This window comes from Carcharhinus amblyrhynchos, chromosome 2 (genome assembly GCF_965287045.1).
Source record: "Carcharhinus amblyrhynchos chromosome 2, sCarAmb.v2.hapA, whole genome shotgun sequence".
Lineage (NCBI taxonomy): Eukaryota > Metazoa > Chordata > Chondrichthyes > Carcharhiniformes > Carcharhinidae > Carcharhinus > Carcharhinus amblyrhynchos.
This window is the reverse complement of record NC_137325.1, coordinates 78,265,487-78,281,523: the sequence shown is the minus strand read 5'-3', so window position 1 is coordinate 78,281,523 and position 16,037 is coordinate 78,265,487. Positions and strand designations below refer to the sequence as shown.

Genomic DNA, 16,037 nt, shown 5'->3' with positions numbered 1-16,037 from the left:
TTCTACATTTATAATGCTGTAGAATATCAAAGCAGTGAACAAATGTAAGATATGTTGTTAATATATTAATTGTGTTTAATTACATGCAGCTGGTGGGTTTCAACTCCAGGTTTACTTGTGCTCCAACAAAAAGCAACAGACTAAATTATTGATATGTTTATATAACATTAATTCATCAGCCTGCACGTTATAAAGTATGCTAAGATTGATTCTAGGTCTATCCTTCACCACCTAGCTTTCTGGAGAATAACACATCTGTATTTTACTGCTTTCTCCTTATGTTGAACACCTGAATTTTCCAAAAGATCATCAAAGTAATTTTGGGACATAACCAGTGCGGTTTTTTTTATTGTCTAAAGATTGTATTTAACGTTTGGAGGGTTACCATTGACCAGAAACTTAACTAGACTTGCCATATACATACTGTGACTAGAAGAGCAGGTCAAAGGCTAGGATTCCTGTAGCAAGTAACCCAACTTCTGACTCCCAAAATCTATTCACCATCTACGAGGCACAGGTCAGATGTACGCTGAAACGTCCACTTTCCTGGATGAGTTTGACTCAAACATTCAATAAGCTTGACACCAGGGCAAAGCAGTCAGCTTGATCAGCACCCCTTCCATAAACTTTCACTTTTTCCACCGCCAATGCATGGTAGCAGCAGTTTGTACCATTGACATAATGCACTGCACATCAAGCCTCATTAGACAGCACCTCCAAATCCCCAACCACTACCTTCTAAAAGTAGAAGGGCCCCAGACACATGGGAATACCACCACTTGGAATTTCACCTCCAAGCCACTCACTATCCTAACTTGGAAATAACAATGAGGCAACAGTGGTATATGTCAAAATACTAGAACTTTCTTCCCAGCATCACAGAGTACACCTACACCACATGGACTGGACCGGATCAAGAAGGCAGCTCACTATCAACTTATCATGGTCAACAACGTCCACAACCCATGAATGGATTTTTTTTTAAAATCACTGATTATATTTGATTTATGAATCATGACAACATAAAGATTCTATTGCCTTGGTGATAACATTGTAATTATGTTACTTCACTCATCCTTGATCCAACCTATACATTGGTGAGGTATAAAACCTGTTTTTATTGGAGTAGCACTTGGAAGGAGTTGCTTTTGTTTCAGCTTCAGAAACAAAATTAAATATTAGACAGAAGTATCAAGTAACAGGTTAAATTTTTAAAACCCAGTGAATATTGGATTTTATTATTCAGGAAGAAACTCCCAACACTTTCCAGCAACGTTGCAGCAGTGAGTGTATTAAGTCCATTATAATTGCAACCATAGTTTTACATAAAAACTATTAACCATTCAGCACATTTTAAATAAAGTATTGGTAATTATTTGCCAAATGTATTTATAACTAGAAGTTGTAGTTGTTTGAAAGGAACATTTCCAAGATAGTTTTTGCATGATATTTCCATTTGCAATACTTATGTACAGATTTAATAGCTGTCTTTAGAATTTATTTTTGCTTTCAAGTTTTTTTTAAACCTAATGCTTAAAATGGCCGAAAATAAAAGTTAAACAAAATATTACCGGGATTCATCTTTTTTCTTTCTGTAAGAAGCAGTGAGCAATAGAAATATCTTTATAATGTGACCACAACACTAGTTGTCTGTTGGTACAAGTTGAATATGAACTGATCCTTAAAATTAGTAAAAGTCACACCACTTAAATGCCAGTGAACATTTGGCATTGGACTGTTCAGCAAAAAAAAACTACACCCAGAGACAGTTTTAAAACCCTTTAGCATTGTAACCACAACCTCCAGCCACTATGTTTTCTGTGTAATCTTCTATCATTTTTTCCTTCAGTAACTAGTACTCTTGTGTGCACTTTGATCTTCATTTTATGACTCTCCCTTCTTTCTTCTAGAGAGAAGCCAGTCGATGCACAAATGGTTGATCAAAGTAGGTTTGAGGAACACTCAGACAGGCCACCATGTCCTGACCAAACCACTATCTGACAAAGCACCATTTTCTTTGGAACTGTTATTTATTCCACAGCAGAGCACAATGATTATCTCCTTCACCTTTGATGTTTAATGGAGCTCTAGCCATGTACTGAACTTGCTTACATACAGTGCAAATGATTATAAATGACAAGTCTAGAGGACTCAAATTTACTCAGGTCAATAATCCAAAACAAAATTTAATGCAACCCATTGAACTTCGAAAGAGAAAGAATTTCCATCAGCAATCTTCAGCTACATCGCCTTTGATTCTTCAGTTACTAAAAGCTAATGAAACAAGCCATCTCAGTTTCCCATTGTTGTACACATTCATATCAACACATACATTTGCATTATAAAGAAATTTTATATAAGCCGATTTTCCATGGTATTATTCAGTGTTTAGTAACACATATTATAAAAAGTTACAAAGGACAAGTAACCTCTCAAAATTGAGATCAGTCTAAGACCTGACAGTATGGAGACACGAAACAATAGTTTCAGTGAACTGGAGATTAGGACATTGGGAAGCTGATACAGGTTTCCAGGATTAATAAAAAACATGGTTCAAAGAATATCAACGCAAATGCTCAGACTTGGAATCACTACAAGGAGGATTTTAGGAATTGGGAGCTTTTGGGATGAAGGGTCTGAGAGCAGTGCGACGATTCTTGATTCATGAAGATCAACAATGCAGGCCAATGGTTTGTAAGCATCTAAAAGGGTCCTGTCAGTCAACAAGACTGAGGTGGCTGTTCTTATAAGTTTGAAAGTGTGGAAGACTGGCAGTATTTGAGGAGCAAGATTTAGATAGCCACGTGGTGGCGAGAGGCTCAAGGAAAACAGCATTCAAACTAACCTTTTGAATAATCAAACTTCAAGCCCACACGATGGGCAGAATTTATTGGGGCCTGAAAGAGCAGGTAACATGGTGGGCTAGGGGACTTAATTAGCCAGGAACTAAAATCTGGGTTGCACATTGTCAGGTTGAGTTGGTGAAATAAAGTGGGCAACATGTCAGTGGCAGAGCTGCCAAGACGCTGACCAGTACTTCATTCACCATTTATTTACATTCACGAATATTCATTAATTGGGAAGTACATCAAATTTAAGCCTTACCCTCATGTTTAAGTCAGTTGTGCACAAGAAATTCCTGGCTCCTGTTTGAGGCATGCAATGGGGTAAGTTGTTTAATCCTTGGATCTAAGCTGAGGTTTTGTCTTAGTCTAACTCAGTAGCACAGGTGAGGTGACCGCGGATAATACAGGAACAGCAAGGACAGGTAGTGTGTGGGTGGACAGTGTGGTGCACAGCACCTCAAGTTTTAGCACAGCAAGGCATTGGCATGTTCTGCGGCAGGGTGAGAACACATGGCTGAAGAAAGTCAGGCTCCAGCTGGAGGGTAGGGTCCGCAAGATGCAATGCAAGAACTCACCAAGTCTCCTGAGACAACAGCTTCTCAACCCACAATCGTTGTAGGTCAGCAGATGCAAATTCCCCTCCAAGTCACACTGACTTCAAAAGTATACTGTTTTATCCCTTCATTATCACTGGCTCAAAACCCTGGAACTTCCTCCCTAACAGCACTGTTTGTGTACTTACACCACATGGAACAAACAAAATTACAGCACAGGAACAGGCCTTTGGCCTCCAAGTCTGCATTGACTAAGCTGCCCAACTGAACTGAAGCCGCCTACCCTTCCGGGGACCATATCCCTCAATTCCCATCCTATTCATGTATTTGTCAAGACACCCCTTAAAAGTCACTATCGTATTTACTTCCACTATCTCCCCGGCAACGAGTTCCAGGCACTCACCACCCTCTGCATAAAAAAAACTTGCGTTGTACATCTCCTTTAAACCCTCCCCCTCACACCGTAAACCTATGCCCCCTAGTAATTGACTCATGCATTCTGGGAAAAAAACTTCTGACTATCCACACTGTCCATGCCCCTCATAATCTGGTAGACTTCTATCAGGTCACCCTTCAATGTCGTTCCAGTAAGAACAAACCAAGTTTCTCCAACCTCTCCTCATAGCTAATACCCTTCATACCAGACAATATCCTGGTAAATCTTTTCTGTACCCTCTCCAAAGCCTCCACATTCTTCTGGTAGTGTGATCACCAGAATTGAACAGTATATTCCAAGTGCAGCCTAAGATTCTATAAAGCTGCAACATGGTTTGCCAATTTTTAAACTCAGTGCCCCGACTGATGAAGGCAAGCATGCCATAACTTCTTGAATATCTTCTCCACATGTTGCCATTTTCAATGACTTCTGTACTTGTACACACAGATCCCTCTGCCTATCAATACTCTTAAGGGTTACTGCCATTTCAAGGCAGCAGTTCAGTATCACCTTCTCAAGGGCATTTAAGGATGGATAAAAAATCCTGGCCTAGTCAGGATGATCCATATCCCATGAATTAATTAAAAATACAATCATTATTTTATTACTATTTGTGGAACCTTGCTGTGTACAAACTGGCTTCCATATTTCCTTACATCACATGGGAGGGGCCACTTCAAAAATGCTTTAGTTCATAGCCAAAGATTGTGATATGTTACGTATTTTAAGTTCTACCTTTCTTCCAATAAGTCAAAGACATTATACTCCTACTCCTTAAATTTCCACTGTATTCTCATTCCCATCTTTTTGTCTATGGATTAAATGCTCAGCATCTCTATGCCCTTCAGCCCCTTCACAAATCACTTGCGCATAATCCTCCATCCACTCTCATGCTCTCCATTTACAAATGGCTGTCTAGAGGTCCCTTCCTAATCAATTTGCTTCTGTCATTTACTTACTCATGCTGTCTCAATGAGACGTTTTTGCTTTCACAATGCATATATAAATTAGAATAAGGATGTCTCCCTCTCCCTTTCCATCTTTTACAAGCAATAAAACATGGGGGGAATAATTAGTTAGTTTTAAAATTCAACTGTTTTTTTCCTGAATTTACCTAACATTTATCTAACAAAGAGAGCTGAACTCAATTTCTAAATTTTCTAGATGCAACAAAAGCTTCAACAGGTGTGAGGTCAATATTGTCACCATCTTCCCCTCACATATATTAATACTTGCAACTAGGAGAAAAACGATTGAAACAGTTCGAGACTTTTCCAAATTGGTAGGCATACATTCAACTACACTCTCTCTCTCAACCTGCCTCCGGTTCTTGAATTCAAGGACTAGATTTTCACAAAATTATTAAAGACTCCAGATACTGAAGTCCCACCCCCACTGCTGACTCCTATTTGTGCCATGGGGGCGGGACATGACCCACACATGGAGCATACTCAGTAGGGCCCTATGAACTCAGTGCTGAGTTCAAATAGACCCCATTTTCACAGTAGTGAGCTTTTTATCCCAGTGTGCAAGTAATGATTTTTTTAATATTAGATGTAAACACCATAAAGGACAGATAACATCTGCAGCTGTCAGGTTATTTAATCTTTAAAATGACATGCTTGTGTCAATGGGTTTAAGAAAGTCCTTGCCTGCAGTTTTAATAGATGATTATTGATACAGTAGCCATTGCTATCATAACATTATGATAACATTACTGCTTGACTTCTATCATGACCTGTTATTATCACAATGTCAAGACCGGCAAGTTGACAGCTTGATTGACAGCTCCAAGAGGTTATTGGGGGATTAGCCATCTTTGATATGGGGCTAGGAATATGGATATTTGTTTTTCGGAATTAAGTAATTGAGGGGATGTAAATGTATTGAATAGAGTTTTACGAATAAATTTTTTTTTGTATGAGGTCAGCAATAGATACTTAGAACTTTATTTTATTTAATCTCAGCATGACTCCTAATGTCTGCCCACGTGGATAATGACATGGAACATAAAGGGTGGTGAGTGTATTGTTATCAATTGGCACTAAGCTGGCATTGAAATTATCTGGGCCATGGGGATAGCTGGAGGGTACACGGGCTAGAGGATTTAATACTCAACATAGCTGGGTTAAGATCCTACAGAACTGTGGCGGGCCTTGTAACCAGTCAACTGAGGCTTTTGTCAGCCCCGTGGCTGCTTCTAACTGCAGCACCTAAATATGACCTCCCCAGAACTAAGGTTGTATCATTTGGAGCACTTCTTCCCAAGGTGGGCACAGTGAGCCAAGCTTTTCCTGACTCTGCACAGCTACCTGAAGAGGGAAAATCCAAGCCCAAGTTTCAACTACATCAAAAACCCAATACTTTCCTTACCAATATTCATTATCCAGAAAGACATTTGCCAAGCCATTAGGTTGCTCCTGTTTAAATGCTCACTAACGTCCATATAAATCAAATTGACTGTTGCCACAAAAATTCTTTTCATCAGCTACAAATGTGACAATAGACCCATTTCTTTACCACGGACCACATCATGAGCAACACAGATGATATGCATACAGCACAGCTCATTCAAATTTACTGTTGTCAAAACAACTATATTCAAACAAACAATCTGAGGTAAAGTAATTTATAAGTACTTATTTCTACTGTAAATTTTTATAATGTGGTTGAGTGAAGAAGCCTTCACTGCTAATTTGATTTCCTTTGTAGATCCGATTGCTATCACTGCTTCTCTCATCACAGAAGTGCTGTAGCAGCAGAAAATACAAAGTCAACCTGATCAATCTGTTGTAAGTGTACTGCTGATATCACCACAGTGCAGGTAGTGCCCCCTCCTGTCAGAGGATGTTGCTACAGCAGTTAAACAGGAATTCCATCTGGTTCTTAAAACAGATTTGTTTCCTCCAATACGTCACATTTATGTTAAAGTCTTACATTCATTTTTGTATCATCTTTGCACCAATATGAAAGTAGCCCTTTTAGCAGAGATGGTTGTGCTGAAAACGTTCATCCAAATCATGGCAAACAGAATATCGGGTTTTCCCTGAAAATGCTCATTTTTTTTCTCTATCCAACTTGGTAACTTTTCTTTTGAGACATTTCCATCCTAATGCCATTTTAAAAACTGTTGAATTAGATTTAAAAGTTTAGTTGATGTTTGTAAAACTTTCCGGAAATATTGACTCTTGAGCATGTTATTCTGAAGTCACACTGTCTTAAATTTTAAAACACAAATAATATAAATTGAAATGTATTGAATATTTAACTTAAATAATACCCTAATAAATAAAACAAACTGGTAAATGGTTTGATTGCAACACGTAAATGTTCTGACATGAATACAACTGACAAGTGAATTAACTCTGTGTACTATATGTAGTGCAGGTTCGAGAATTTGCAGATTTATTTACAGATTTAAAGGGAAAACAAAAGCTGCTATCAGCTTGAGTGAGCATGAAACTATTGTGATAAAACCTCAACTGGTTCACCAATACCCGTCAGCAAAGAAAACCTGCCAGCCCTAGTTGTCCTGCTCCATCGGCGACACCAAACCTACTCCAATATGGTTAGCCTTCAACTTGCCACTGAACTAGGCTGACAGTTGTATCAAAACTTAGAAATTAAGCATGACCTTCTCAGGATAAGTTGAGATGGGCTATAAATGGCTCCCACATTAAATTATTTTGCATTCAAGGTAGAATTTGGATCCATTCTGATTAAATGCAGTTAGAATTTATGAAAAACTTTGACTTATCTACTGAGAGGGATATGCATTGTTAAAATGAAGTGCAATGACGACGAATTGGCACACTGTTGGAAGATCAAAGGTTGGTGTGGAGAACTAATTCTTCCTGTTAACAATTTTACTGAAAAGTTAAGCACACAATGGGTTAAAGTTAGCAACCAAAACTTAAAAAGTGGCAAATTTAAAACATAATTTTCTCCAATGCATGTTTCAAGCATATAAAACTCTCAATATTGTGCTAACATTACTCATTTCAACAACACTGATGCCATAAATTACTCAAATTCTTGAGCTGAAGGGATTGACGTAATTTTAGTGGTAACTGTTTAGCGAGCTCAGACTTGAAAAGGGTATAAAGATTAACAACATTAAAGGGAAACAATATTAGACAGCAGTCTAACCCCAAAATGAATGCTTGAACTTGTGGCTGAAACTTTCCATTGTACAATAAAATCAACACTGAACATGGTTTGACATATAGAACACAGCGATCCACTTAAGATGAAATGGAAGGAAAGATAATGGTCTACCTTCTTTAGTTTCATCTTTCTGATCTTGGTTTTCCTGCTCAGGTTCAGTTCCTAGATTCAATTCTGGAATCTCGTCATCTTCATCCTCTACAAGAAAGAAGGTGAGGAAAAAAAAAATCAGAATTAAGTCCGTTTGCGCATTCCATATCAGTTGCTAAAATTTTTCCTATAAGTGCAACAGATAACATAACTGAAGGTGAAGGTTCTTCATAAACCGTGGGAACAAAGGATAAAAATCAAAATTATCAATAAAGCCAATCTTACTGTGGCCAGTTGACCAGTGAAAATAGGCTAGTGGTAGACAGTAATCAAAAACACCATTAGGCTGGATTCGCCAGCTGCACATGCTTCAACACCAGAAATTCGTGCCCAAGCTCAACAGACCTTTAAATGGTCAAATTTTCTGTCTGTGATTCCTAAAGCAAGTTGGGAGAATTTCAGCCATTAGCTTTGACAACCAGTCTTTTTTCTTAAAGTAATACTCAAATTCTGTGCTACCACATAACAATTATTAATTTATTCAAAACTGCAGAATTAATACTCTTGTTTGACAAAAGATAATGAGCTAGATTTTCCTGGAAATTGGCAAAGAACAAAAACAGCCCAGGAAACAGGCCCTTCGGCCCAATGAGCCCGCGCCACCATTTTAACATTACCAGTCCCCCCTCCACCCATGACCCTTATCTATTGTTTATGGCATTCCACATTGAGGGAAACTAATTTAGGGACAATTTATTACCTCCAATCTTTGGGGTGTGGGAGGAAACCAGAGCACCCAGACAAAACCCACGCAAGCATGGAGAGAATGCGCAAACTCCCACAGACACTGGCCCAAATCCATGTGTCTGCACAGCAAACAGTGATAGTCACTGAGCTGTCATGTTGCCCAGCATCTGGTCCAGTTTAAGCACACACTAACGACATGAAGCACTAAGCTATTCTCAATCATTCAAGAGCAGCCCTAGTACGACCCATCGCATGTATGCCCCTCATTGGACAAGGCGGACCAACTTAAAACCTGTGAATTAAAAGAGAAAAACATTATCATACCACATCCTTTTACATTACCAGGGACATCCCAATGCTAATGAACTTCATTTAAAGCAATCTCCTATATCCTCCCATCTCCAACCCACTCATGTGCCTGTCTAAGTAACTCTTAAACAACTCCAGTCTGCCTGCCTCACCACCTTACTTGGCAGGGCATTCCATACCCCTACTACCGTCTGTGCGAAAAGCCTCCCTCTAATATCTGTGTTATACCTCTCCCCCCTCACCCTAAGCCCGTGGCCCCTCGTACTGTGTCTCTAACATAGGAAATAGCTTACCTCTGTTTAATCTATACCCTTCATAATCTTATATACCTTTATTAGAACCCCCCTCAGTTGCCATCTTTCAAGAGAAAATGGCCCCAATTTGCTCAATCTTTCCTCATAACCCAGTCCTTCCATACCAGGCAACATCCTGGTAAACCTCCTCTGCACTCTCTCCAGAGTTTCCACGTCCTTCTGGTAGTAAGGCGACCAGAACTGGACGCAGTACTCCAAATGCGGCCTAACCAACGTTCTATACAACTGCAACATTAGACTCCAGCTCTTGTATTCTATACCCCTTCCTATAAAGGCTAACATACCATAGGCTTTCTTCACCACACTCTCCACTTGCACTGCCACCTTCAAAGACTTGTGCACTTGCACCCACAGGTCTCGCTGCGATTCTATACTCCTTACGGGCTTACCTTTTACCATATAACTCCCCCCTACATTATTCCGGCCAAAATGCATCACCTCATTTATCCGGATTAAACTCCATTTGCCATACATCTGCCCAATATACCAGCCTATCAATATCCCGTTGTATTGCCAGACACTGCTCCTCACTGCCTGCCAATCCAGCCATCTTAGTGTCATCTGCAAATTTGCTGATCACACCACTTGCTCCCTCTTCCAAGTCATTTATATACACTACAAAGAGAAGAGGTTCCAGTACTGAGCCCTGCGGCACACCACTAGTGACGGACCTCCAGCTAGAAAAGGACCCTTCCACTACTACTCTGTCTCCTCTTAGCAAGCCAGTTCTCAACCCATCTAGATACCTGGCCTTGTATCCCATGAGCCTTAATCTTTTCTACCAAACTACTATGAGGGACTTTGTCAAACATCTTACTGAAATCCATATAGACAACATCAATGGCTCGTCCTTCGTCGACCGTTTTTGTCATCTCCTTAAAAAATTCTACCAGATTCGTAAGGCAAGACTTCCCCTTTACAAAGCCATGCTGCGTATCCTTAATCAGATCGCAACGCTTTAAGTGCTCATACATCCTATCCCTAAGAATCCTCTCCATCAACTTGCCTACCACTGACGTCAAACTCACCGGCCTAAGGTTACCAGGGTTATCCCTCCTACCCTTTTTAAACAGCTGACAGCAAGTGGAAAATACAGTTTTGAAGCCACTGACTACAACAGCAGCTTTTTCCACTGTTTAGTCTCATGTTTAGAAATTAAATAGCATGGGGAGAATTTCACAATGCATTTCTGGAGTATCTGATTCCCCTGTCCCAACAGCAATCTAGTCCCTAAAGGATTGGGCACCATTTTTAAAGGCCCCCCCACACCAGGTTCACTATGGAACCCCCCCATCACCCACTACCACCCTGGCACTACCCAGGAATGACCCTTTCCACCCTGTGCGATGCACTCACCTGAGCTCCCTGGGAGGTCTGCTCACCAAGTGCATGCCTTGGGAAATAAGTCAGGTGTTATGCCAGAGTGGGGGAGGAGGGACGATTCAGGTGTACAGGCCTAATAATGACGTGTTGATTTATTCAAATGATGTTCTCAGTGTTCATCTCATTGACAGGAGTAGGGAGACAACCAACAAAACCATGATGCGATTGGGAGCAGAAAGTCCCAGTCAATGATTTATATTTCACTGGAAAATAAGGGGTCACAATTTTCTGGAATTCTTGTATTATTTAGGTTTCTTAGTTCCCTATTGTTATCAACCTAACACTCTATAAATAGCAAATTGATAGCACTCCCTAGATTATAATGATGATAAATTAAATAATTACCTCATTCAGCTATAATGGAATTGTAGTAGTAATGTCTGCTATAGGGTAGCTTATAATTTGACATGAATTGTTACGTCTATGCTACAAATGTTAGGTCTCTAAATGAGAGAGATTGACGGCTACGCAAGCAAACATGAGCCTGAAAAAAAAACTGTGAATCTGCTCACCTATTACCCAGTAACTCATTGTATATACAGTTCTCACCAACTTAACTATTCAGCTTGCTTCTAGGCACAATGCTATGCTGAACTAAAAGGTTAATGACTTTGAGCTGTGTAGAGTTTGAACTTGGCATTAGGGCAACCAAAATGAGGTCAGAAACAGATGTAAATTCAGATGATTGGGGAATATTAATACAACCCATTCAAAGTACCACAATCTGATAGAAGAAAATAAAAACAAGAAACCAGGTTTCATGCAGATGTTTTAAGCCCCTTGATGACTCCTGAAATTAACAGTTCTGTTCATTCCTTAGCTATCATAAGCCAAAATACGTTTTTCACCTGGAGATTAGATTAGATAGACATTTAGCAATTACATTTTCAGAAAGGTTAACAAATGTTAATTACAATGCAGCCTATCACTGTTAAACCAAAGAGCTATGATTTTCTGGAATGCTCATGTTATCTGGACTTTCTAGCTCCCTGCTCATAGCAATCTAACATTACACTGTAATTTGCTGGAATATAAACATTGTGAAAGGCACAGTCAATGGCTTCCTACATTACTACAGCAACTATACTTCATTGACTGGAAAGTGTTTTGAGACATTCAGTGGCCATGAAGCATTCTATATAAATGCAATTATTTCTCCTTAATCCCTGCACCTACCCACTCCCCACTTTCCTGCTCTTCTTCTCCCCACTCTTTGTTCCCCCTCCCCCCCACCCAACCTCAGCAATCACATAACTGAACAAATGCCAAAAGTCAGGCTGAAATGTGGCACCACACAGTAAGTGAACTGCAACTTCTGAAATTACGTTAAGTTAACTATAGTTTTGAAAAGATTTCGAAGGCGATAAAAAGTAATCTATAGTGTTTGCATAGCCTCACTACAAGTGCTCTCCCAATGCTTTAAGTTTAAATGCACAAATCTCAAATGGGTATCCTCATTTAACGAGTAGCAATGCTTCCTGTTGATGACTCTCAGGTTCCTCAAATGGAATCTTTAGGACCACATGGCCCCCACCTATAGATCCCTGAACTCTGGCAAAGTCAGTAATTGTGCACAACTTGATGAACCTTTCTCTTGCTGCCCCAAGGGCATGTTTTAGTTATTGTCAGATGCCCTGTGAAAGAGAATATCTGTCAGGTCCTCACAGCTCTGAGGTCAGAGTTCTTCACTGATTGACTGAAAGAAACCAGAGCCATAGAAATTCAAGGCCACTGTCACCTTCATTGCCAGTGAGAAGGCCCTGCAGAAAGTGCACTGGTTTATTCATGGAGAACCTGTGATGACTAATTGATTTCTTATTGACATGCAATCTGCATATGAAGAGCTCCATAGATATTGCATCTAAAAACATTTGTTCTCTGCACACTGGGAATGGGGTTGTAGCCTGATCAGTTCAGTCTCCGGCCATGTTGCCTTAGGCAGCATGTTGCTCCCTCTGCTCCTCCTCCAGATTATCCATAATCAAAACAGGGCAGTTCCTTCCTTCTACATGTAAGGAAGGTGAAGGAGGACCATCACAAATCATCACCTTCCTTACACGTAGAAATGCGGCGCTAGGAGTACCGGAAGTAATTGATTTTAGACACCAACAGGAGTCTGGTTGGCAAGAAAGAACTGGCAAAAATGGGATATTTGGGAAAACTACTCTTAGTATAATTTATAGACAGTTGGACTGAGGCTCAGTTTTAATAGACTGTTGGCCTTCCAGGCTGAAACTCGTGCCTTGACCATAAATCACACAAAACCAAGTCACCCAGTCTAAGAGGCTGTGCACAAACAATACTGTCATTAGCCATCACCACTTACTGACTACAGTGGAAGGCTCAGTAGAGAATACATTTTTAGCTGCTTTAAATGAGGCCAACAGTGAGGTAGTGCAAATGTGTCAGTAACCTAACTCACCAGACTATCTTCTATAATTATGTGTTAGCAATATTTATAATAGATTATTAATTGAATAGTGGTCACCAAATCTTTTACAAATAAATGCGAAGAAAGTCCAAAAAGTCTTAAAGACCATTTACTGCTTGAACTTACTTTGTTTACTATTGGAATATTATATGCATCATATATTCAAACACCACTTGTGATGACCTCCTTAACATGTTGCACTCTCATTAAAGGGCCCAATTTTAAGCACAAAAGTCTGTTAGGTAATCAGGGGTATTAATGCAAAAAAAAAATCAGGAGATCATTTTTACCCAACTAATAAATATTGGTGAAAATAAGTTTATTGAACGTAAGGATTTTAAAATGTAAACGTAGCTCTCTGCCTTTTTACATCCTACAACCCCCCACAAACCCCCATTCTGCAAAGTCTGCTATCACGAATGAGTAAAATTCAATCCAATGTTTTTGAAGCTTTTTGTCGTCTCAGGTTGTCATGTTGGTTTTAACTATTACTGGTATCAGATAAAATGTAATGTACAAGCGTGGCAAAGTTTTAACAAACAATATTAGGAAACACCTCATAATAAATTACGCAAATTCCAGGTTAGGGCTCAGAATATACCTGTTTACTACGTGTTTTCCATATATTAACTTGCAGAATTTCAGAATTCTGATTAATGCACAATCACAAGTGACAGCACGGATGGTTTTTGAACGTGACTAATGGAATAAAGAGCAAATATGTTCAAAAACATATCTGGGATATTGTATAGGGCATGAGAAAGGTCATGCAATGGAATGGCGTTACACGCTCTTATAAGAAACTTGCCCCTGTGGGTTACATTGGCTTGGGATCATTACCCATACCATCTGAAGTTGAACAAACACGTCCACAAATGTTAGTTACATTATTAAGCATGGTTGTTTTCCAAAAAGATACAACTCCTTACGTCATTGGCTGGTTTACATTATTTCTGCTGTAATTTTATCTAACCATATTGATCAAAGGAATGTGCATCTTCAGATTAAGGAAGTCTCAATCAGATTCTTAAGTGACCCAAATTCATTAGTGGCTCACTTTATCTTGGCAGAATGCAGCTTTTGTCATTCTTATTAATGGCATTTCACAGTATGGGCTGAACTTTCAAGAGGGAAAAGAAACTGCAGTAAGGAAAGCAAGATAAAAGCAAAATGGAAACTAGCTTTAGTTATTCTGTTTAAACTTCTGATAACATTTAAAAATGGAAAAGAATCAATTTTGCACTGTAAAAATGGGAGCCTCATACGGAGGAGATTCAGGGGATGCATCTATCTAAAGACTATGAAACCAGCATCTGTGCAAAAAGTGGCCGAACCACTGCCTCCCACAACTGAGCCACCTAGTTTTTGAAAGACCAGACAAAGAAAGACATTAAAAAAAGCAATGTTCCTTCAGTGTTATTTCTGAGATCTGAAAAACACTATATCCTCTGACCTTAATTTTAAGTTACCCAAGGTAAAACCTTTGTAGTGTGCTGCAAAAGCTTTAATCATCATCCCTTCCATCCATATAATTGCACGACACACAGAACACTTGTCACAGCCTACATTTTGCAGGACTTAAGTCCAAATTGCACAATGTGACAGTGGCAAAAGATATAACAGAACAGTGACACTAACATAGCTGACAATTTTAAAGATAGCTGCAATTTTGTTTTTTAAATACACATTTTACCAACTATCATTTTAAAACAACATATCTAGCAAAGTTTAGCAACTGTGTCACAATTTCCTCAGGATTTCAGCAGAAGAGATAAATTCAAATTGAATTGTTGTTCTCATATGTTGTTTTGAAAATAATCACAATTCACAACAGGATCATTCAGTAGAACTATTATTTTACAAATAGGGCCATAATCAAAATTAAAAGGTCAAAAAAAGTTATATCCTCATCCAAGAGTGCATTTCCTTCTATTTCCTATGTGTTATGGATGTTTTTGCAAATGGAAAGTAATTTCCAGTGGAGTTCCACTGGGACACTTGCAGTTTGTAGTATATATTGATAATTTAGACTTAAACGTGAGAGCCATGGTCAGGAAATTTGCAGATGACATGTAAATTGGCCTTGTAGTTGGTGAAGAGGATAGCTGTTGCTTCCAGAATTATATCAATGGTCTGGTTGAAGGGATGGAAAAGTGGCAAACGGAATTCAATCTGGAAAGGTGTGAAGTAATGCAACTGAAGAGGGCAAACAAAGGAAGGGAGAACACAATAAGCAAAAGAATATGGGAGATACTGAGGAAGTAAAATACCTTGGAGTACACGGTCGCAGGTACCTGAAAATGGTCAGACAGGTGGATAAGGCGGGGAAGAAAGGGTATGGAATACTTTCCTTTATTGTGTGAGGTATTGAAGGCAAAAATAATACTGAACTGCCTAAAATGCTGGTTAGACCATTGCTGGAATTCTGTCTACAATTCTGGTCACCATATTCCAAGAAAGACATAATTGCTTTGGAGACAGTACACGGGAGTTTTACAAGAATGTTGCCAGGACTTTAAAATTGCAGCTAAAAGGAGAGATTGGATAGGCTAGGGTGGTTTTCCTTCGAACAAAGAGGATGCTGAGAGGTGACCTGAATGAGGTGCTTAAAATTATGAAGGGCCATGTGAGGGTAGATAGTAACGATCGGTTTCCCCTATGTGAGGGGTGAAGTACTGGGGTATAGATTTAAGGGGATTGATAGAAGAATTAAAGGGGAAACGAGGAAAAAGAAATGTCATCCAGAGGGTAAGGGATGTC

The 16,037-nt window shown here is 39.3% G+C and overlaps 1 protein-coding gene across 1 annotated transcript in view; it reads right to left on the bottom strand.

Moving 5' to 3' along the window:
- dync1i1a (dynein cytoplasmic 1 intermediate chain 1a) overlaps positions 1 to 16,037 on the bottom strand; it is a 223,370-nt gene that overhangs the window by 122,777 nt on the left and 84,556 nt on the right. Inside the window, exon 7 of the mRNA XM_080216678.1 lies at positions 8,115 to 8,201. Within this exon, the coding sequence (XP_080072804.1) occupies positions 8,115 to 8,201 (87 nt within the window). The remainder of the gene's footprint in view (positions 1 to 8,114; positions 8,202 to 16,037) is intronic.